The 22,346-nt window shown below is 59.9% G+C and overlaps 1 protein-coding gene across 9 annotated transcripts in view; it reads left to right on the top strand.

The window, feature by feature from the left end:
* RIPOR3 (RIPOR family member 3) overlaps positions 1-22,346 on the top strand; it is a 74,246-nt gene that overhangs the window by 27,711 nt on the left and 24,189 nt on the right. For 8 of the 9 annotated variants that reach the window (XM_046678732.1, XM_046678735.1, XM_046678736.1 and 5 more), the window contains one exon: positions 16,455-16,573. In XM_046678732.1, the coding sequence (XP_046534688.1) occupies positions 16,455-16,573 (119 nt within the window). Of the gene's footprint in view, positions 1-16,454; positions 16,574-20,198; positions 20,861-22,346 lie in introns of those variants that run through there. The other variant, XM_046678740.1, reaches the window with a different exon arrangement.

The raw sequence follows: 22,346 nt of genomic DNA, 5'->3' as shown, positions 1-22,346 counted from the left end.
ATTCACCCTTTTAAAGTGTACGGTTGAGTGGGTTTTATCATATTCACAAAGTTGTGCAATCACCGCCGCCATCTAATTCCAGGACATTTTCATCACCCCACGTAGAAACCCCGTACCCACGAGCGGTCACGCCCATTCTTCTCTGCTCCCAGCCCCGGCAATCACTAATATACTTTCTGTCTCTGTGGATTTGCCTGTTCTGGACATTTCATACAAATGGAATCCAGCATGTGGCCTTTTGTGTCTGGCTTCTTTCACTCAGCATAATGTTTTCAAGATTCGGCCACGCTGTTACATACATCAGTGCTCCGTTCCTCCCTGCGGCCAAATACCCTATTGCATGGATGTACCGCATTTTGCTTCACCATTCGTCAGCTGATGAGCATTTGGGTAGTTTTGACGTCCTAGCTGTGATGAATAATGCTGCTGTGAGCGTTGGGGCGCAGGTTTCGTGGGGACACGTGTTTTCATTTGACTTGGGTGTCTACCTAGGAGTGGAATTGCTCCGTCATATTGTAACTTTATGCTTAATCATTTGAGGAACTGCCAAACCATCTTCCGACGCGGCTGCACCATTTTCCATTCCCACCAGCGGCGTCCGAGGGGTCTAGTTTTTCCACGTCCTCGCCAACCCTTGCTCCTGTCTGTCTTTCTGATTCCGGCCCTCCCAGTGGGTGTGACGTGGTATCTCCTCGTGGATTTGACTTGCATTCCCCAGCAGCTGAGTCGCGTTTAACTCAAACTTTACGGTCCCTGCAGCACAAGCTCCCAGCCTCGTGTTCCCGGAACTGGGGTCAACAGGAACAGAGACGGGGAGGGCTAACCGAGGCTGGGTGAGTGGGTGGGGGAGCAGGCTCCGTGAGTGCTCCGAGGAGGGGAGAGAAGAGCTGTCAGAGGGGTTACGGGTTTGGAGCCTGGGAGACTCTGGGGTGTGATGGGGCTGGCGGGCGCCCGTGCCAGGGGCAGAGCTGGTGGCCTGGACCCTTCTCTCTCCCTGGGTCCAGGGTCAGTCCTTCCTGACAAGGACAGGGCCTTGGCCTCAGGCCCATTTGGACAGAGGGAGGCAGAGGCTTGGCAGCAGAGCTCCTCCTCGGGGAAGCCTGCACCAGGCGCCAGAGGAGGGAGCCACCCCCAGGCCCGCGACGGACTCTGAGGGGAGCTCAGAGCCCTGAGGCCGGTGTTTGCCAGCTGTGCCCACCAAGATCGTGATGCGCCTGCCACCTACTTTCTCCCAAGTTGTGGCCTTCAGGGTCCTGACTCCCCGAGTGGCCTGTAACACCCAGGACACTGGTCGGGGCTCGTTCCCAGGCCCTTGGCGTGTGGGGCGGGCTCTGAGGCCACGGTTGCGCTGTTGTCAGTTGCCGGCTGCTCTCTGATCATTAACGTGTGCAGTGCTCAAGCTTCTTCCGTATTTACTATGTACCCTTATGACCTCCCTGCTCTGATGCTTTACACACGTTGTTTCCGTCCCCATTTCACAGAGGAGCAAACTGAGGTTCCAGGAGGAAGTGCGCCCCACAGCCAGTGAGTGGTACCGTCAGGATTTGAACAGGTCTCTAACCACCAGGCTACCTGGGAGGGTGGCTCACAGAGCAGCCTTCCATTCCAAGGCTTCCATTACAGAGGGTGTGGAGGTTTCCTACTGCTGTGTACCTGAGTGCCACAATCCTAGCAGCTTAAGGCAGTCCTGGTGCGTGAGCCCCCAGTTCTGGAGGGCAGAGTTGGTCTGGCTGGGGTCTCTGCTGGGTACCACAAGGCTGTCGTCAGTCCCACGTGGCTGTAGGACTGGGGCCCCCACTTTCTTGCTAGCTGTCAGCTGGGGCCACTTTCAGCTCCCAGAGGCCTCCCGTATTCCTCGCCACGTGGCCCCCCATCTCCAGAGCCATCAGTGGAGACCACCACACCCCGGCTCCCTCTCATGCTTCAAATCTCTTCCACCTGGAAGAGCCAGTCCTGTTCTGGGCCCACCTGAGTGGGTCAGGCCGGCCCAGGTTCCAGGGGGAACCACAGAAGGCGACCTATTCACAGGACGCACACCCGTTACATGCACAGGCTGTGCCCGAAACTCAAAGGAGAGGATGATACAAGGTCAGAGGTCACTGGGGGTCGTCTGAACGCTCTGCCTGCCACGGAAGATCTTAGGTTCTAGTGGTAACGGTCACGGTAGCTACAGTAACAGCGATACATCCTTTCATTTGCTTAGAGCGTCATCGTTTTCAGACTGATCCTACATCTGTAATCCTGTTGGAGGCGCTGTAAGGTACATGCATTATCCCTATTTACCCACGAGAGAGGCAAGTGTCTAGTTAGCCCGGCCGGGGCTGGAGTCCAGATCTGACCCCCGGCCAGGGTTGTTGGCGCCCACAGTGCCCCTGCTTCCCATTAGAGCCCCAGATCTCATCGCCGTCCTTGGAAGGGGCGATGCGTCTTTTCCAGCCAGCCCAGCCCTCCGGGAGGTTTCCCTGTCAGCTCGCCGCATTGGGTCATTTTTACAGGAATCACCACTGGCCTGGGCGAACCTCACCTCATTAAGCAGGAAAACAATAAGGCCTGAGGGGTGCAGAATCCAAACAGCATGTGTGCAGGAAGGGCCCAGCCCCGCGGGGGGAGGCGGCTTGGCCGAGGCTGGGATGGCTGGCCGACAGCGAGGGCCACGCTCTCCAGAGGACGCCGTGTCAGGCAGCAGTGCCGGCCATCCCCCGTCAACGTGCGCCAGGCCTTCTACTTGGGACTTGACATGGATGCCCCAAGCGTCAGCCCCTGGGTGCCCACATCTTCCAGACTTCTCGTGGGGTACCCCTCGCTTTAATAATATTTAAACCAAGGCCCAGACCCCAGTGAGAAACTCAGCTCCCCCTGACTATCCCCAAGGATTGTCAAGGGTCTTAACGTTTCTCCCAGGTATCTTTGTGCTGATATGTTAACTTTTTAAAATTCTCCATTGTTCTCCTAACATTGCTGTCTTTTTTCCGTTTATCCCACGCTGAATGCTGCTCCTATCCTTTCACTTTTCCTAAAGTATTGCTGGCACAGGCTGCTGGGGAGTGGGCTCTAGAAATGTCTGTTGTGAGCCAGTGTGAAGGAATTTGGCTACTTTAAAGGAGGGGTGGTCCCAGAAGGTCACTGAGTGGATCCCGAGGGGCAGCTGGAAATGGGCCGGAACCAAGATGGAGCCCAAGACCGGCTCACAGTGGACAAGCGGGTCAGGGCCCACTGCGGCCGGATGGACGGAATCCCGTGCATCCCCTCTGTCCTGCTCAGCCTGCTGTGGCTCCTGTGCAGCTCCTTGGTGAGGGGCCATGGGCCGTGGGCCAATCCCAGCAGACTGACAGCAGTAGGCAAGAACTAAATCCTCTAAAGGAAAACAGTGCACCATCAGGAGGAGAGAAAGTCCACGGAATTTGGGGTGATGGGAACCCAGGGGGAGCACACTTGGAAGTAAATTCTAGAATTCCCGCCCTAAAATTTCATTGCTTGGAGAATTCCATGTGTTGTCCCCTCCCCCAAGCCTTCCCCTTCTCCAGCTGTCAATTATCAAGAAGCACATTTCTGTCTTTTCTTTTTTTTTTTTGAGGAAGATTAGCCCTGAGTTAACATCTGCCAATCCTCTTCTTTTTGCTGAGGAAGACTGGCCCTGAGCTAACATCCATGCCCATCTTCCTTTACTTTATATGTGGGACGCCTGCCACAGCATGGTGTGCCAAGTGGTGCCATGTCCACACCCAGGATCTGAACCGGCGAACCCCGGGCCGCCAAAGTGGAATGTGCGCACTTAACCGCTGCACCACTGGGCCAGCCCCTCTGTCTTTCCTTATAAGGAACAGTCTAGCACTTCCTCTCCCACCCACCAGTGCTTGGGGCCCACCTTGGCGCACCCAAAACCTCATTAAACTGCTGGGCTAAACAAGGCATTTTCTACCTGTGATGGGTTGAACTGTGTCCCCCTAAAAGGTAAATTGAAGTCCTACCCCTTTGTGCCTGTGAATGTGACCTTGTTTGGAAAGAAGGTGTTTACAGATGCAATCAGGTTAAGATGAGGTCATTAGGGTGGGCCCCAACCATGATGGTGCCCTTATAACAAGAGGGAGACACTTCGTGAAGACAGAGACGCACGGGGAGGACACCATAGGACGCCAGGGCAGACACTGGAGCGGTGTGGCCACAGACCCAGGAACGCTGAGGATGGCGGGCCGCCACCAGAACCTGGAGGAGACACGGAAGGACTCTTTCCGGGAGCTTTTAGAGGGGATGTGGCCCTGCCCACACCTTGATTTTGGACTTCTGGCCTCCAGAACTGTGAGACAATACATCGCTGTTGTTTCCAGCCCCCAGCTTATGGTGCTTTCTTACAGCAGCCGCGGAAAAGGACCACGCGACCTCAGGCCTCCGCGTCAGCAGCACAGAGCAGCAGGAGAAGCTGCAAACTGTGGTTGGGAGTCTCCCTTTAAAGAGGAGAAAATGGCGCATCCTCGCAGCTGTAAGGTGGGGTAACTGTAAGGTCGTGTCCGTGGTTCCTATTTTACAGACGAGCAAACTGCAGCTGAGGATTCGTCCCAGTCATTTCCAGAAAGAGGCAAAGGCTGGGCTTCAACTCGGGCCTTTGACCCCAAGACTTACACTCGTCACCCACCCTTTGAAGCTGTGGACGTGTCTCTCACAGGTTATTGCAGAGTCCATAAATCCTGGTCCCCAGATGTCACTCTTCCTTGTGACCTGAGCTCATAACTTAGTGCTGCCCTCGTCCCCACGGGAACCACCCGTTGCAGCCACATCCTCTGCGAGGATGGAGCGAGCCCTCTCCCTCGTGACTTCACAGCGCTGCGGACGCATTCCCGCTGCGGTCATCTCCCAGCGGAGCCAAGTCAGAATGTCTGGCAAAGAAGGAACGAACTGATAAACAGCGTAGCACACACTCTCCAGGGCCTGTCTGCAGCGTTTTGCAACACTTTCAGAAAGTCCGGGATTACGACTCCGGCACGAGCTGTTTATTTCAGGCTAACCCCGTACACGTCCTGCATGCTTGGGAATCCGCTGGCTTCGGTCCTGACGTCAGGAATGGCGCCCTCGCTGGCCTCCGTGCGGGCGCCTGTCGTGGCCGGTAGAGCAGGGCTGCAATACCTGGGGGGACCAGCAGGGGGCTTCTCCCATCAGGAAATGGGTTTAAAGCAGACGATTCTTGAAATTCACGGCTTTGGGTTCTAGAAAACAAGTCTGTTCCTCTGGGAGGAAATCCACTCTCTTTACAATGTGGGTTGACCATCTGGCATAAAGGTGTGAAGAAAACCTGGCTTTTCCTGCCCCTCTGCCCCAGGCCGGCCCTGGAGCTGCGGCCGGGAGCCCGGTACCGTCTCTGTGTCTCCAGCCGGCACCGGGCGGAGAAGGAAGCCGCACGTCACACTGTCGAAGGAGAAGCAGAACGGCGGGCCGGCTGGATCTGGCTCTTGTAAATTGTTTACTCGGGACGACCAGATGGCTCATCTCTCGCTGAACCCTTGACCATTTCCTGTGCTGTTAACAGCCGGTGTGAGCAAACAGTCCCGTTCCACCGGCCCACGAGCCGAGCGAGGCGCAGGCCGGCTGGGGGAGCCGCGGGCATTCCAGGGGGCTGACTCAGCCGCTGGGCTGGCGATGCTCCTGGAACCCGGCTCTAGGTAGTCCACTCGGGTTGGAGAGCAACCGTGGTGGGGTGGGCTCGAACTGCTAATACCCACGGGCTCCCCAGGGACGACCTTGCCCCTCGCTCACCTCTGGGGCCCTCCAGCGGGGTCCCCTTTCATCCCACCCCCTCACCTCTTGGCACTCAAGTGCTCAAAATGTGTGCGAATGCCAGCATCTCCCTCCTGCACGCTGCGTGAGTGCGGAAAAACTCCTTCCCCTCTCTGAGCCGTAGTACTTCAGCTGTAAACGGGGCTGGGTGGGGGGCTGACGTCGCTTCCCACCTGCCTTACGGGCTGGGGGAGGATGTGTGGAAATAGGACAGATTGTGTAAAGGCTTTGCAACTCCCCCCATCCCGCCTTTACTGTGACAAGACCTGGTTGTGATGATTTTTGAGGAGTGGGAAAGGGAAGCCATGGGGCCTCTTGCCTTCCTGGGCAGTGGATAGGGAGCTCTTGGCCATCCCTGTCTGGGTGCCACCCTTAGGCATTGCTGGGCAAGGCCTCCCCGGGGTGGGGTGGGGGGCTCCTTCAGGGCCTTATGGGTGTGGTGCGGGGTGAGATTTTAATTCTGGGTGCCCAGCAGCCCCAGCCTGGGTCTTAGAAACCTGATGGACATTCAAAAGCTCACTCTGGTCTTCGGGGGGTGGGGACAGAGGGCAAGGCTGCGGCCGGGAGACCCGTGAGGCCCAGCAAGGTGACGGGGGCGTGGCCCGGGGTGGGCTGGGAAGGAGGGGGAAGTTTCATGGTGTTTGAGGAGGAAGATGCCCTCAAGGACTTTCCTCCTGGCGGGGAAGACAAAGTTCTCACCCAGGGAGGCAGACTTCAGTGGTCAACAGACGAGAAACTTCATCTCAGAGCGGGAGAGAGCGGTTTCCAAACTCTGAAACGTAGAAGGACAGTGTTGACAGATCTGGTCGCGTAAACGTTCGCAGCTTCTGTTATACACACACCCCCATCAAGAAAAGGTTGAAAGGTGAGCGGGGGGCTGGGAGAAAACCCAGAAAGGATCACCATCCGGGATTTGCAGACAGCTCCCAGGAACCACCAAGAAAAGGCTGGATAACTGGGCAAAGGAATCTGAGCTGGTGAATCCCACAAAAGGAAGGTTCTGGCGACAATGAACATGTGGACACGCACCCCTCTGTCTCCTCGGGAATCAGGGAAGCGAGGTGAGAACATGGCCCACTCCCTGCTGAGTACTGGCCAGAGCGAGGAGGGGGGCGTCATGGGCTGGGAGGGTCGTGGCTGCAGCAAAGCCAGGATGGGGCCAGCGGTGGGAGAGCGCCCACATCAGACTCAGGGCGGGACAGCTACACCGTTGTAATGGTGCCCCCTACCCCCCACCCCCTTCAGAGACCTGGCGGTTTGAGGCCTGTGGTGAGAGTTTGGACTGGGAGCCGAGCCGCCTGGGTTTAAGCTGCTGTTTGCACCTTCCTGTCCCGAGGCCACATTGTGGGGAGGGTCAGCGGAGCTGACGCGGGGCGAGGGTGAGGACCGGCCGGGCTCTCTCGGCTCCTGGGTCTTGGCTGGGAGTCGGGGAGTGGGAGCTACACCCGGGGAGTGAGAGGTGGGCTAACCCGATCCGCATAACGGAGGCTCTGGTGGGGAAGGAGGGAGAGGGAGCCTGTGGGCTGGAGATGGGAGGGGTGGGAAAGGGCAGGGGGCCGAGTGATGGCTGTCACGGGCCCCTGAGTACCTCGGCCTTCCTGGGACTCTTGTTCCATAAAAAATATTAAGTAGTGTACAGTGTTCCCCCTTATCCACGGGGGAAACGTCCCAAGACCGCCAGTGGATGCCTGAAACCATAGATGGCACCGAACCCTGTGTAGACGGGGTTTTTTCCTATATGTACAGACATATGATAAAGTTTAATTTATAAGTTAGGCGCGGTAAGAGATTAAGAACGATAACTAATATTAAAATAGAACAATCATAACAATACACTATAATAAAAGTTACCGTAGACCTTAGCAACCTCAGCACATGATTTTCTTCCTTTCCTTATTAACTTGAGAACTTTCACTTTTTCGCCTAAAGGAAGCGCTTTACGGCTTCTCTTTGGCGTATGCGAATTGCCAGCATCACTACTCTTGTGCTTTGGGGCCGTTATTAAATAAAATAAGGTGACTTGGACAGAAGCACTGCAATGCCGGGACAGTCGATCTGACAAGCGAGACAGCTACTAAGAGACTACCAGGTGTCTACGTGCGGACACGCTGGACAAGGGACGAGTCATGTCCCGGTGGGATGGAGCCGGACAGCACGAGATTCACCACGCGGCTCAGAACCGCGCGCAATTTAAAACTCACCAATTGTTCATTTCTGGAATTTTCCATTTAATATTTTTGGTCCACAGTTGACCGAGGGTAACTGAAAACCTTGGAGAGTGAAACCGAGGGCAAGGGGGGAGTACTGTATGTTACGGCTGAACCGTTATAAAGATGGATGTATTATATAATAAAATACATGCTGTTAGAGGACATGTACAATATTATGTAATAAAATATTTTCTTTGACCTAAAAGTTCATTTTTTGTCTTCTGGTTTTGGAGGTGACCCAGGCGTCTCCACGGGCCCCATGCCCTGTGCTGGGGGACAGGCGGCCCTGGGAGGGACCTAGCTCTTGTTCCGGAGGCGGCAGTGGGCAATGGGACTCTTTCCAACCCTTCGGGCTGCTTATAGAGAGATGCTGCTGCCCCCAAGTCCAGCTGCGTGGTCGCGGGACTGTCTGTGTCCCTGAGACGATGCAGAGTCTGGGCGGGTCGTCTTGTGTGGGGCGGGCGGCCGAGGTGGCCTTCCAAGTCCAGCCTCTCGGGTTTGAACCCGAATCCTGCCTGGGTCGAGCTGACCCAAACAGTGTGTGTTCATCAACGGTCAGGTTCTCTGGACTGAAAAGGCGGGGCGTCCTTGGGTCTCCCCTCGCTGTAGGCGGCTTGCACTGAAGGCAGAGCTCCGACGTGACAGCAGACGAACCCCGGGAGGAATCCGACCTCTTCTCCAAGCTCATGTGCTCACTCTCAGGCCTCCAGGCTCTCGTCCATGTCCCGGCGCATGTGCACCTGTGCACGCGTGTGTGTGAAGGGTGCGGGTGGCAGAGGCCCCACGGGAGCTGCAGGCCGGGGGCCCCTTCTGAGAACGTCAGGCTGCCGGGCCCCAGATTCCCACAGCCGGTTCACAGGGGGCGAAGAAGCCTGAACAGTGTCTGCAGCCCACCAAACCCAGTCTCAGCGCTGCTCCTGTCGCCCGTGGAGAATCGGCCCTAACGCCCACCGCTCTGATCCGTGGTCCCTCGAGGGCAGACTCCGCCTCCCAGGGCACGCGGCAGCGTCTGCAGGCATTCTTGGTGGTCACAACTGGAGGGGCAGCGCTCCCAGCACCCAGTGGCGATGCTGCTAAAGATGCACGGCCCCCCTTTCAGAATTAAATCTGAGACCATGTTGCATGTAGTTTACTTCTTGCTCTTTTTTTTGAGGAAGATTAGCCCTGAGCTAACATCTGCTGCCAATCCTCTTCTTTTTGCTGAGGAAGACTGGCCCTGAGCTAACATCCATGACCATCTTTCTCTGTTTTATATGTGGGACGCCTGCCACAGCATGGCTCAACAAGTGGTGCCATGTTCACACCCGGGATCCAAACCGGCGAACCCCAGGCCACCAAAGCAGAACATGCAAACTTAACCGCTGCCACCGGGCTGGCCCCACTCTTTTTTTTTTTTGAGTATGCCCCCCTCTTTTTTTTGGTGAGGAAGATTGGCTCTGAGCTAACATCTGTTGCCAATTTTCCTCTTTTTTCTTTGTCTCTCCAAAGCCCCAGTACGTAGTTGTACATCCTAGCTGTAAGTTGTTCTGGTTCTTCTGTGTGGGACGCCCCCACAGCGTGGCTGGATGAGCAGTGTGTAGGTCCACACCCAGCATCCTAACCAGTGAACCCCAGGCTGGCAAAGTGGAATGTGTGAACTTAACCACTCGGTCACAGGGCCGGCCCCACATCTTGCTCTTTTTGGCTCGACATCTTATTTTAAACAATTGTCTTTTCCCATGTCTTTATTCCTCAAAAACACATTCCACATGGATTTCCTCCTTAGGGCTGAGCCACGCTTACTTACCCTTTCCTGTGTGCTTGGCCATTTGTGGCTGTGCCCACGGTCTCATCTGTGAAATGGCCACAGGTGCGCTGTGAAGTCCACTGCAGTGGCCGACCTGTCCGTGCGCGTGACCAGTCCTTAGTGAGCCTGCGGGCCTGAAGTGGAGCAGGACAGGAACACCCGCCAGGCCTGCCCTGGGCAGCAAGGCCCCCGGGCTGCGCACTGTGGGATAAACTGAGGAAAGGAAAGGGGGACGGTGACCTCTGGGGGACAGTTGGGGCTCCCTCAGGAGCTGCTTGTTCTCTTACAGCAGAGACCAGGGCCGTCCACTCATCCGGCCTTCCATCAAGCAGGTGGTCCCGGAGGGTGGCAGAGGGGGTGGCAGGACCCAGGACGGTGGGCTCCTATCTGCTCTACTGAAACCAAGGGTCCTTCGAACCCATCACTCTCTTCAATCAAAGATGCTATTACTCGAAACAAGCCAGCGGCTTCAGCGTGGGCTCCTGCTTTGTGGCCCCTGGCTCTGCGCCTGGGCCAGCCCTGTGCTCGCTTGACCAGGGAGGGTGACAGATGTCAGAGAGCAGAAGTCAGGACGGAAAGGAGACGAAGGCAGGAATAACTCTCTGGCCGAGCAAGTCCTGGGTCCTCCGTGCGCTCCTCACTCGGCCCAGAGCATCCTGTGCTGGGGGCAGCCCTGAGCTCTAGCCCGGTCTTCCCATCTCACAGGCAGGAAGACAGAGGCCCAGAGGGGAGGGGACGTGTTCAAGGTCTCCCTGCTTCCTGGGCGCGCCTTCCCGGCCCCAGAGAACCTGGCTCAGGGGGGCTGAGCAGACGCCCTTCTTGCAGTCAGGAGAGAAGCATCAGAAAGAGCCGGGAGGGAGAGGGGCGCCCAGCAGGCCCAGTGGGCTCGAGGGGGAGTGGGGTGCCCAAGCTGGTGGCTTCTGTGCTCAGTGGGTCGGCTGCCGGCCTTCCCTTCTCTGGGCATCAGCAAATGTCTGGCCCTTGTTTGTGAGGACGCAAGGGGTGGGCGGTCAGGGATCGAGAGCAGAGGGCAAAACCCCAGCTCCAGCCGCTGTGGGCCGCACGGGGTGTCTGAGCCTCCCCATAAACAGTGGTCTGTGTCATCCCAGGGGACATGACCTTGGGCCAAAGGGGCAGCGGCCTCCCGCTCCCAGCCCCTGATGGAAGCTCGGTGTTCAATGGCCCGGCATGCAGTAGGCACTCACTCACTATTTGCTGAGACACAGCATTCTCGGACCAGCATGCAGGGGGCTTAGTGCCTGGGTGAAGGAATTCAGGGGCTGCAGCTACCAAACCCAGGGGCGCTGGAGGCCTGCCCTGCCTACTTCTCCTTCGATGCAGCCTAAACCCACTCCTCCCCCAGAGTGTGGTCCCGCCTCAGCCCTCAGAGATCCCCTGCGATCGCTGATGCTCCAGCCAGACCAGACTACTGGCAGGTGCTCTGACTGAGCCCATCTCTCTCGCCTCTGTGCCTTTGCACATGCTGTTCCTAACACCTGGCACACTCTTCCATCCCATCCTCTCTCTGCCAAGCCACTTCCTCCTCCTTCTTTAGGCTTCCCCCAGGGGCTCTCCCAGTCCCTCCCCTGGGGTCGCCTTTGGGGGTCCTCGTCTGCTCCCCAGGCCTCGGCTCCCTCTCCATCACAGCACAGTCTCATCACCTCGTGTCCTCCTTGCCTGTGTCCCAGGCTGTCTCCCACTGGACTGGTTCACAGCTGTATGCCCAGTGCCTGCATTCAGTAGGCACTCAATACATGCATGTTGAGGGAACAAAGTGAGTGGAGGGACCCCAGACACGGTTCTGAAGAGATGCCCTTCCATCATTCATTTATTCAGCAATCACTCATTCTGCTGGTATTTATCAGGGGCCTCCTCCTTGCTGAGGGTCTGGGGTGCGGCTGTGAAGACAGGAAAGACCCCGCCCCGAGAGCTGAGACCCACAATTACCGACAATTTGGGGCAGTGACAGGTTCTCTGAAGGATTTGGAACAGCGTGAGGGGTGAGGCCGCTGCAGCCACGGGGCACAGGGGGAGTTTCCCAGGAGGGGCCTGGTCACTGAGGCCTGGAGGCTGGGAGGAGCAGTGTGGAAGGCCTGGGGGAAGGGTGTGCCAGGGAGCGGGCACTGCCAGTGCGAGGCCTGGAGCCTCCAGCTGGGGCGCAGGGGACCGTGTTGGGCCAGGAGAAGGTTCCAGCTCCTCCATCCTCCTCTGGGTGATCCGGGCGGGTCTCGTGACCACTCTGGGCTGGCCTGGCCGCCGTAGGTCAAATGAGCAAGTCGGGCTCAGACGGTGCAGACGGTCTGGTCCCCAGAGCCTCCTCAGGCCGCCGTCCCTCTTGTGTATAAACTTGTATTCCGTGCCCTGGCTATTTTGCCGTTTTCTCTCATGCTAACCCGAAGGGGCTATTTTGGAAACTCTGTAAGCAGACTCAGGCCTGGCTGGCACTGGAGCGGATGTAAAAGAACCCTAAGTGAGGGACTCGGCATAAGAGCCGCCCAGCCCGGGTGCCCACGCCGTTAAATTTAGAAGCCTCACCTCCCGCGAGGTGAAATTGCAGGTTCCCCGGCGGGCGGGCGGCGGGGCCGGCGCGGGCAGACGGACACGGTGCAGTGGCTCTGCTCCCTGCAGCTGCACCTTGGGGACAAGGCCCAGGACAGTCTGGGGAGCAGCTGGCTGCGTGAGGAGCCCCTGCAGCTGGTCTGCCCGCCTGCGCTCGCCAGCTGGCTCCAAGCGGCATCGGTCTGAGCCAGTGCTGCCCGGGGTGCCAGGCAGAGAGAGGCGGCGAGGGACACCGCGGAAGAGGCAGGCCGTCTGCCACTGAAGGTTTGGGCCCTGCACGACTCCTCTGCCTCCCTCCCCTGCCCAGGGGCCCAGCGAGGCGTCTGGCCTGTGTCTCATGCCCTGCAGGCTGCTGCCCGGAGCTGCCCGAGCGGCCCTGCCCAGGGACTTCCCAGACCTGCCCACGATCCAGCAGCTAAAGGGTTAACGCCAGCCCCGGCAGGGGCGTGGGTGGAGGGGGTGTAGGGGGAGAAATGGGGGCCCCTGTGGTGCCCAGCCTCTGTTCTGAGCTCAGTGCCCTTGCATGTTAATGATGAAACATTAGGCATTGCTGCCTGTGGTCAAGGTGACTGACACTCGTTGGGGCTTTTCGGGAGCTGCCCCCCGAAGGCTCCTGAGGGTCAGGGGTCTCAGCCTGGCTCACGGAGCGGCTGAGCTGTCTGGGCGCTGGTGCCAGTCCCGAGGGGCCCACAGGGGCCTGGAGGGGACGGGCTTGGTTTTTCTCGGCCATCCCCCAGGGCCACGGGTCTAGCTTGGCAGGTCCCCTTCTCGAACCTGCTTCCATTCTGGGGTCCCCTCCCTCCCCGTCGTCCGGGGTCTGGATCATGGGGGGGGGGGGGGTGTGCCCTAGCCCAGCCCCTGGGGAAGCCAGAACAGCCAGCAGGAGTGTCCCTTGTGCCAGGGTCAAATCCCAGCTCTGGCATTTCCTACCTGTGTGACCTTGGCTGAGTCATTTCCCCTCCTCTCTGAGCCTCGGTTCCTTTATCTGTAAAATGGGGATAATAACAGTATTCGCTGAATATAGTGCTGGGAGAATTAAATGAGATCTGAAGCCCTTAGAGCAGGTAGTGGGCAGAGAGTTGGCACCCAGGGGTCAGAGGTCGTGCTGGCCACCCAGGGGTCAGAGGTCTCGCTGGCCACCCGGGGTCATCCATGGAGAGCTGCTGCTCTGTACCTGCTGTGTGAGGGCAGCAGAGCCGGCCCGCGCAGTTGCAGTGTCCGTGGCACCTTTCGCTCTGAACGGGGAGTTGCGTGGTGACACGGACTCCACGGTCTGCAAAGCTGGGAAGCTCGCTCTCTTCACAGAAGCCGCTGCCCCCAGCCCCACCTGGGAGCCGGCCCGCAGCAGAGGATCTGTCTGAGCCTCCTTATTGCCCCACGGCCTCGGCCCCGCTGGCCATGGGTGGGCAGCTCTGCCTGCCACCGTTGTTCTCCGCCTGTGAAGACGGGCTGGAATCTTCCAGGCACCCGGCCTGCCTGCAGGGCACTCTCTGTCCAGCGGGGCAGGCAGGTCACCATTCCCGGCCCGCAGCCAGAGGCAGCGGTGCCAGGGGAGGCCGCGTCTGGCTGGAGGAGAAGGAGGGCTCGGCCAGGAGGCGGGTCTTCCAGGGCGGCCAGACCTCGCAGAGACAGAGGCTCCCAAGCCGATCTCCCTGCCCTGGAGCCTCCTTCCTCATGTGAGGAGTGTGGTGGGCACCTCGGGGCGCTGTCATGCGCTGTGAACCGCTGTCGGGGCTGGCATTGAGCAGGGAGTCGGCGCGGCTGGTTCCAGCTGCTGAGCAGCTGTCCCGCTCTCCCCGGATCGGAGGGCCGAGGAGGCCGCAGGAGCTGCCCAGCAGGCTGGCAGGGGTGGGTGGGTGGAGGGAGGCGGTCAGCCGTCTGGGAAGGCGCCCGGAGCAGGTGCCGCCAAGGCAGCGGGGGGCCGTCAGTGTCTAACGCCAGCAGGAGGAGCCCTCACTGGGCACGCTCGCGGAGCCCCACTCGGTGCGTGTTCCCACCACAGTGGATCCCAAGCTACCGAAATTCCTGGAACCTTAACAGTTGACTCTCGCGACCTGGTCCAGGCCGGCAGCAGCCCGCACAGGTGGGGGCCGTGGGGACCCCAGACTGCGCGGTGAGAAGTGCTGGCAGCAGCAGTCACACTCGCATTCCAAACCTGGCTCTGCCGCCTCCCCGCTGGGCTCTTGGACTCGTCGTGTCACCTCGCTGAGCCTCAGTTTCCTCAGCTGTGGAGTTAGGTTGCAATGGCCCCCATGCCTAAGAGGGCCGTGCGACTTCACTGAGCTGGCTGACACTGAGCGCCGAGCGTGGGGCTGGCTCAGTGACGAGCACTGGGTACATGAGGGCTCCGCCACCAGGCTGCCTCAACGTCCCCATCCACACACAGGGCGCAGCTCATGGGTTTATAGCGTGTGACAGTCCCTGGCCCTGGTGGGCACACAGCAAATGCTCGCCAGCGGCCCGTCAGGGCTGGTGGTCGCTCCCTGGCTCGTCCACTCAGCAGCTCCCCCAGGGCTGGGGTCTGGCCGGCCAGCAGCCCAAACAGCCGCCTCTTCCCGTCTCTTCCGCGTCCTGTGCTCTCAGCACATTGTCCCGTGGTCCTTCCCTGAATTTCCATTCCACGGACGTGGTCACTGAGGCCCCGAGCCGCTGAGAGGCACAGGCACCGCCGTGGTCAGAGCCAGGCCAGCCTTTGTGTTTCCCTCACCCGCCTGCGTGCAGCACACGTGGGGCAGTGGGGCGGGGGCTGCACCCATCTGCGGGGGCGGGGGGAGCAGAGTGAGGCTCTGGAGCCTAGGGCCGGGGCTGACTGCGGACCAAATGCGGGACTGGACTCCGGAGGGACGAGGCTTGAAAGAGAATGTCGCTCCAGGCAGAGGCCCAATGTGAGCAAAGGCGTGGGGCCTGGGTTCAGCGGCTGGGTGAGGGGACGTGGAAGGCAGGGGCCTCGCCAAGCGGGATGACAGCGACGGAGTTGGGGGGGTGGAGATTCTTTACGGGTTGGGCCTGGGCAGTGGGGTCCCTGGCATCCTTGGACCGACTCCACCCTGGCTAGGAGCAAGGTAGGAAACTGTATCAGCAGAGATTCAGGTTAGATATGGGGCGAACTTTCCGATCGTCCATGATGGAAGACGCTGGGTGACATTCCCAGGGGATGGGGTGGCGTTATTCCAATCTAGAGGTGGTTTGGAAAAAGGAAAAGACAGCCAGGTTCTGGGCTGGCCTCTTCGCAGCCCAGGTCGGAGGCGGGCCATGGATCAGGGGCTTCTGGAAACCCTTGATCGGCAGCCCGGCCTCATGCGAATTGGGCTTTGTCACTCCCTGCTCAAAACCCTCCATGGCTCCCAGTTGCCCTTGCTGAACTGCAAGGCCAAACTCCTCCCTGGAGCCACCAAGGCGCCCGTGACCTGTGCTGCGCTGACCTCTCCAACCTCACCCGGAGCCATGCCCCAATCCACTGAATTTCCTTCTTTTTCTGGATTACACCATGTCCTCTGCACCTCCAGGCCTTTGCCCATGCTGTTCCCTCTGCCTTAGCTACCCTTCCCTTCCCTTCCCTTCCCTTCCCTTCCCGTCTCCCCTCCTCAGCCTTGCCTTCTCAGCTCCTGGTCACCTCCTCCGTGGCTGGGTCCGGCTCTCCCTGGGCTAGCCCCATCACTTCCCCATCGACTCCTTACTGCAACTGCCTAGGGGCTGGACCAGGAGCCCTGGAGGGCAGGGACTCTGCCCGCCTTGCTCAGTGCGCATCCCCAGCACAGTGTCTGGCACACAGCAGGTGCTCAGTGAGGTGGGGGGGGGGTCACTGGCAGAGAGGAGCAGCCCAGGGGGAGGTGAGAAGACCTGGGTTCAGGAGGCGCTGTTTCCAGCCGCACGAGCACTCAGCATCGCTCAGGCATTAAGGACCCGAGCGCAGAGTACGGAGACCTGGGTTCCAATCTCGCTCCTGCACTTGCCCCAGGCAGGGTCCCTAACCTCCTTGAGCCTCAGTTTCCTCATCTGTGAGCTGGGACAGCACTGGCCAGCCCCTCTCTGGGGCTGCTGTGAGGACCTCGGGCCCATGGTGGCGGGTGGGCGGCCGGGGTCGGCACCCGCCCGGCGACATGCGAGGCTGACTGTCTGTCCTGTCCCTGTAGGTCACGGCCATGTCGGTGAGGGTGCGGTTCCTGTCCTCGGGGGACGCAGGGGCCGTGGGGGTCGTGGGCCGGAGCGCCTCGTTCGCAGGCTTCAGCAGCGCACAGAGCCGCAGGATCGCGTAAGTTCTGCCCGGGCCGTGGGGGCGGGGCTGGTTCCAGGGCCGGGCGGGGACGCAGGGACATCCTCCTCCCACTGCCAGGCTCCCTGAGCTCCCTCTCCTGCCAGGCCTGCAGCCCAGGACACGGGGTGCGTGTGTGTGTGCGTGTGTGATGTGTGAGAGAGACTCAGTGTCAGGAGAAACCTGTGATTTCCTCGAGACCTGAACAGGTGTCATCTCGCACGCTCCTGCAGTCGGTCCCAGGAGTCGATCTGTCTGAGCTTATCAGACCCACTTGGTAGACCAGAAAAGCGAGGCTCAGAGAGGCGGAGCCGCTCACCCAAGGCCACACAGCAAGACTGGTTCAGAGTTGGAGCTTAGTCTCTGAGGGGTGGGGTTGGGATGGAATGTTCTTCCTGTTGGACAGAATGCTGTGACCTGGGGCAGGTGACTTCACCTCTCTGGGTCTCGGTTTCCTCACCTGTGAATGAGGATCACGAACGGCCTTCCCTCTCGGGGTTGTCATGAGGGTGTGACGAGGTGACACGTGACAAGCACTGGCACACGCCGGCGCACAGCAGGTCCTGTGGGAAGTTTCCAGAGGGGAAGGAGCCGCGTCCGTGGAGCCGGGCTGGGCCGGGGCTGGGCCTCCGGACCCGAGCTCACGACCACCCGCCGTGTGTCCTCCAGCCGCAGCGCGTCCCCGGCAGGCAGGTTCAGGCCCGCTCAGCCCAGGCCCGCCTGGCACCCTGGCTCCAGCGCTTCATGTCGGGCACTGCGCAAGCCCCTGGGGCACCACCTGCCAGCTGTCAGGCCTGGGGAGTCGCAGCCCCTCAGGCACCCTGAGGGCCCGAACACCCACCTGTCCAAGGAGAGCAGGGCGCAGAACCTGGTGGTCAGTGAGTCAGTCAACAACCAAATCTCATCATGGCACTCCCTGTCTGAAACCTCCAGAGGTGCCCATCTCACTTAGAATACGATCCAGGCCCCTCGTGTGGCCTTACAGCCCCTGTGAGCTGGCCCCGCTGGGCCTCATGTTTAACCCTGTGCTTTAGCCACGTTGCCCTTTCTCCCCTCTGGGCCTTTGCACAGACCGTGCCCTCCACCTGGAGCTCTCCCACTCCTCTTCCCCTGGCCAGCTCCTGCTTAATCTTCTCTGGGACTTAGCCTCAAGGCCATGTCCGGGGAGGACCCCCGGAGCCCCAGACCAGGCCTGGTCCCTCCTATAGCCCTTTCCAGGGGTTCAACAGCTGACAGTAGCCCCCCACCTTGATGCCTGGCCCTGCAGTTAGGCCTCTTCACTCTCCCACCTGGTCTCTGGGCTGCTCAGCTCCCAGCCGCACCTGGGAGGAGGGGCACCTCACGAGTGAAATCCCGGAGTGTCCCAGATGACCTGAGGAGTCCCTAAGTCATTCCATAGAGACTAACGAGCACCCAGGCTCTGGGCACAGACCTGGGCCCCCCCTCCTGTCGGGGCAGAAATGAGCCGACAATAATGGAGATGGATTCGGCTGGTGGCAAGTGCTGTGAGAAGTCAGAACCGGGTGCGAGAGGGCAGCTCGATGAGGCAGGGAGCCTTCTAAGTGAAGGCCAGAGAGAAGAGAAGGAGCCGATCGCGTGCAGACGGGGCACTGGGGAAGCGTTCCAGTGGAGTGGACAGCAAGTGCAAAGGTCCTGAGGTGGGAATGAACTCTGAGGGACAGAAGTGGCATGCGGCTGGCTTGAGGGGCAGTAGAGAGAGAGGGAGGAGGGCCCTGCAGGGCCTCATGGGCCCCAGTGAGGACATTCACTGTGTGAGAGGAGCCACCGAAGGGCTGAGGCACAGGAAACTGAAGCCCCGAACAGGAAGAAATTTGGCCAAAGCCCCAGAGGGAGTTAGTGCCCAGTGCCCCTGCCTCCACGCCTCCGGGAGGAGAATGTGTGACGCCACCGTGAGGAGGGCACACGGCGGGCCATAAAAGCTGCTGGGAGGGGCTGGTGACAGATCGGCCAGCCAATGATGCCGTTTCACAGCGGCCTCTTCCTGGGCTCCGTCGGGGTCTCCCACCCCGCGGGTCTGTAATCGGGGCTGCTAAGGACAGTTGTGCAGATGGCCCGGCCGAGGGGGGCATCCAGCCCACGCGACCCTCCTGAGCTGGGCGCCCCGGCACAGAGCTGGTCCCCCTGGGGCACTTGGTCCCTGCGCTCTGGCAGCAGGGCAGGGGTCCACAGACCCCGCAGCCAAGGCCAGCTGCACGGGCGTGCGACCCCTGCGCTCACGTGGGGCCTGCGCTTGGATTTAACGCTCCACTGTCACCATCTAGAAATTCGCGCAAGTTTGAACAAAGAGTCCTGCGTTTTCCTTTGGGCTGAGCCTTAAGAGTTCTATAGCCGGTCCTGCCTGCATATCCCCTCCCGTCAGGCCTCTGGGGGCCTCTGGACTTCCTGCGTCCGTGAGAAATGTCCCCTCAGGCCCCACGGGGAGTTCTGCCCCGAATATCCCAAGGTGGGCCGCCTCCTGGATTCCTGGGGTCAGCTCTCGACGGAAGGAGAACAGAGGGGATCCGACCCCATGACACCAGGGCTCATGGGTCATCAGCAAGGCCAGGAGTCAGGCCCCGCCTGGTCTGTCCTCGTCTGAGAAAGATGGCCCTGATGGCTGTAAATGTCCTGGTCACTCCTGGGGGCTCCTCCTCCTGGGGGCCCCCTCGGGGAATTCTGGAGGGTGCCTGGCCTCGGTGGGTTCTGAGGTCCCTGAGTGGCCACCATCTGGCCTCCACAGTCCCCTTGTTGGTGGGTGAGGGCGAAGCTGCCCATGAGGACGGGGAAGAAGCACGTCTATTTTTAACTTCCTGTCTCTGTCCATCTCCCTGGGGTCTGGACCCCTGGTTCTGGGGCGAGATGGCCTGGATTGGGTTTCAGGCCCCACCTTCTGGCCTTATTTGCCAGGTAATTCAAGCAGGCTGAAACGCAGCCACACAGCCAAGGCACTCAGCGGCTGGGGCTGGTCAGGCACAATAACCTTAGATGGAGAGCAGGACAGCAGGGCTCCACTAAGCAGGTTGATGCCCGCTTTGTCCCTGGTCCCCGCCCCTGTCCTGGTACCTGAAACCCCTTTGACTCTGGACAGAGCTGTTTATTCCACAAAGAATTCACTTGCGAAAGTAATCTGGTAGGGAAATTTTACACTAAGGTGTGAATGATTGCTACAATATGGCCATATATACTCAATATATAATGATATTTTATGATATAAGGTCATATATAATAAGATGCGCGGGGGAGGCGAAGAAGAGGCCCACCCTGATGCTTCCCATGCCGCCCTGCTGACACGCGCGGCTGCCCTTAACCCCTTCCTGCCTCTCCTCAGCCAGGTCTCGCCTCCCCCAGGCTGTCAGGCAGGTGCCCTCCTGAACCAGGGGCCGTGTGCCGCCTTGGGCTTCCTCCGTTGGGGCAGCTGGGAAGTGTGGGTGGGAAAACCAAGCAGCAGCCCTCGATTTTCCAGGAGAGGAGGCTGGAGACAGAGCACAGCGTGCGTGTGGAGCAGTGAGGGGCACAGACTCGGCCCAGAAGCCGATCACCGAGCCTCAGTTTCCCTGACTGTGGAAAGGGCCAGAGCTCAGAGACGGGCGTAAGGAGGAGCGGGCTAGCGCAGAGTAGGGCTTGAACCTTTCCAGGGCCACGCGCCTGACCGTCGTCCTCCGGCCCACCCAGGGCCACCAGACGTGGGGGAGCAGGCAGCTGACAGTGGCGTCGGCTGGAGTGCTGGCCTGAAGCTGTCCAGTCGGTCCTGGAGTTGTCCACACCCACCTCCAGTCCCCACTGGAGACAAAGAGTTTCCCAACGACCCCGCCCGCGGGCCTCCCGTGAGGGTGGCTGCAGCAGGTCGCGTGTGCTCATCTGGAAGCTGGCGGGCAGGAGCTACTGAATATTTACAGGGTCCTCCCAGAGCCGGGGGAGCGCCCGCCCCCGGAGGCTGCTCCCTGCACCCCGTGCAACGCCGCCCGCCCGCGCGCAGCCTGATTTCAGCATCCGGAGGCGGACGCCTCGCCTCCTTGGCCGGGTGGCCTTTGGGGCGCCACCACCACCACCCGCCCCGTCCTGTCGAGGCTTAGACGGGAGCCGGGCTTCCAGGCACAGCTGCAGGGGCGCGGAGCCCTGGAAGCCGGCAGGTGAGCGCGGCTGCTGCAGCCCCGGCTCAGCTGCCTGTCCACCCCGCGCGCCCGCAAGGACCCCGGCCGGCCCGGGACCCCCCTCTCCCCAAGCTGCGGCCCTGCCCGTCTCTGCCGGCCCGGAGATGGCAACTCTGTGGAGGGCGTGTTCCAAGAGGTGGGTGATGTGGTCTCGGGGAGGGTGAGGGAGGAGGGAGCACAGCCCCTCTTGGGCTCTGGAAAGTGTCACTTGACATATAAGACGTGGCTAACAGCCCCAGCACTAATGAGGCCCCTGGCTTTGTGCCCAGTACTCCGTGCACAGCACCTTCACTTACTCATCCCCTGGCTGGAGGAGCCTTCTCCATCATCCTGTTTAAACTCGTTATTCCAACTCTATCGCTTTCCTCCGCACTAGGCACTATCTGATATATGGTTTTTTTTTTTATTATCTTATTTAACTCCTACATATATATCTCCCGTTCCCTTTGCTGGGCATGGCTCGAAGCCCTTACCACTTATTAACTTGTGTAACTCCCAAAGAACCCTTTCTCTGGCCCTCATTTTAAAGATGAGAAAACTGAGGCACAGAGAGGTTCGATAACCTACCCAAAGTCACACAGTTTGTAACTGGAGGAGCCAGAGAGAGACCCGGTGTCGGGTCTGGATCCTATGCTTGTTACGCTTCCCACGGTGGCCCCAGCTGGCACGGGAGCTCAGGGGGCAGGGCTCTTGTCTGTCTTGGTTGCTGTTCCCCCGCAGCCCCTGGAATGGCATCTGGCCCGCAGTAGCTGCTCAGTAAATACTTGCTGAGCAACTGACTATCTCACGACAGCTTCGTGGGGCTGACTAGGCCCCTTCTGCAGATGAGGAAACTGAGACTCCCCAGGTTAAGTACCTGTCACCTCTGGGGCTGGGGTTTGAGCATGGGTGACTGGCCAGGAGTGTGTGTCCCACCAAACAGTGTGGGCTCCCAGCTTGGCGAGGTGCCTGAGGGTCCAAGGCAGGGTTCCAGGTCTTTTCCGGCTGCAGCATCCTCTGAACCCCGTTCTCAGCGGGCCTGGAATCCGTGTTCCTGGCATACTGTTGTGACACAGCCGAGCAGCCGTGTGGGGAACCCGGGGCTTGGGGCTCGGTCCCCGTCAGCAGGGGCGGCCGGCACAGCTCCTCTCTACTGAGTCAACAGCAGGTGTCCGCGTCGGCGCGTGGAATGCGCAGCATCTGGCTGGGCTGGAAACACAGCCTGGCCACCCGAGGAGCCTCTCGGGGACCAGGGCCTGGTGGCAGCCCCGTGGCCCTTCTCCCAGGCCTGGCGAAGGAGCTGGAGCTGTGTCCTGCTTGCCCCCTCCTGGCTCTCCAGCCGGCGGTCCTCGAGGGTGGGACTCCGGCCCCTGGGCCCCCATCTCGGCGCCTGGCTCGGAGGAAGCCTGGGCCGGGTGTTCGAAGGAATGGAGGAGTCCTGTGCCCTCGATTTTAGGCCTCGAAGGGCAGCAGACTGTGACGGGCTCCCAAGGAGACCGGGAGCTGGGCTGCCAGCAGGAGGACGTCTCAGAGTGAAGTGGAAACGGTGAATCCCAGACAGTGGTCCTCAAAGTGTGATCCGAGGAGCGACAACATTGGCAGCACCTGGGAACACGTTAGAACCCTGTTTGGGGGATCAGTAA

This window comes from Equus quagga, chromosome 12 (assembly GCF_021613505.1).
Source record: "Equus quagga isolate Etosha38 chromosome 12, UCLA_HA_Equagga_1.0, whole genome shotgun sequence".
NCBI classification, from domain to species: domain Eukaryota; kingdom Metazoa; phylum Chordata; class Mammalia; order Perissodactyla; family Equidae; genus Equus; species Equus quagga.
Note: the sequence above shows the minus strand (reverse complement) of the source record. Positions and strands in the feature narration are given on the sequence as shown.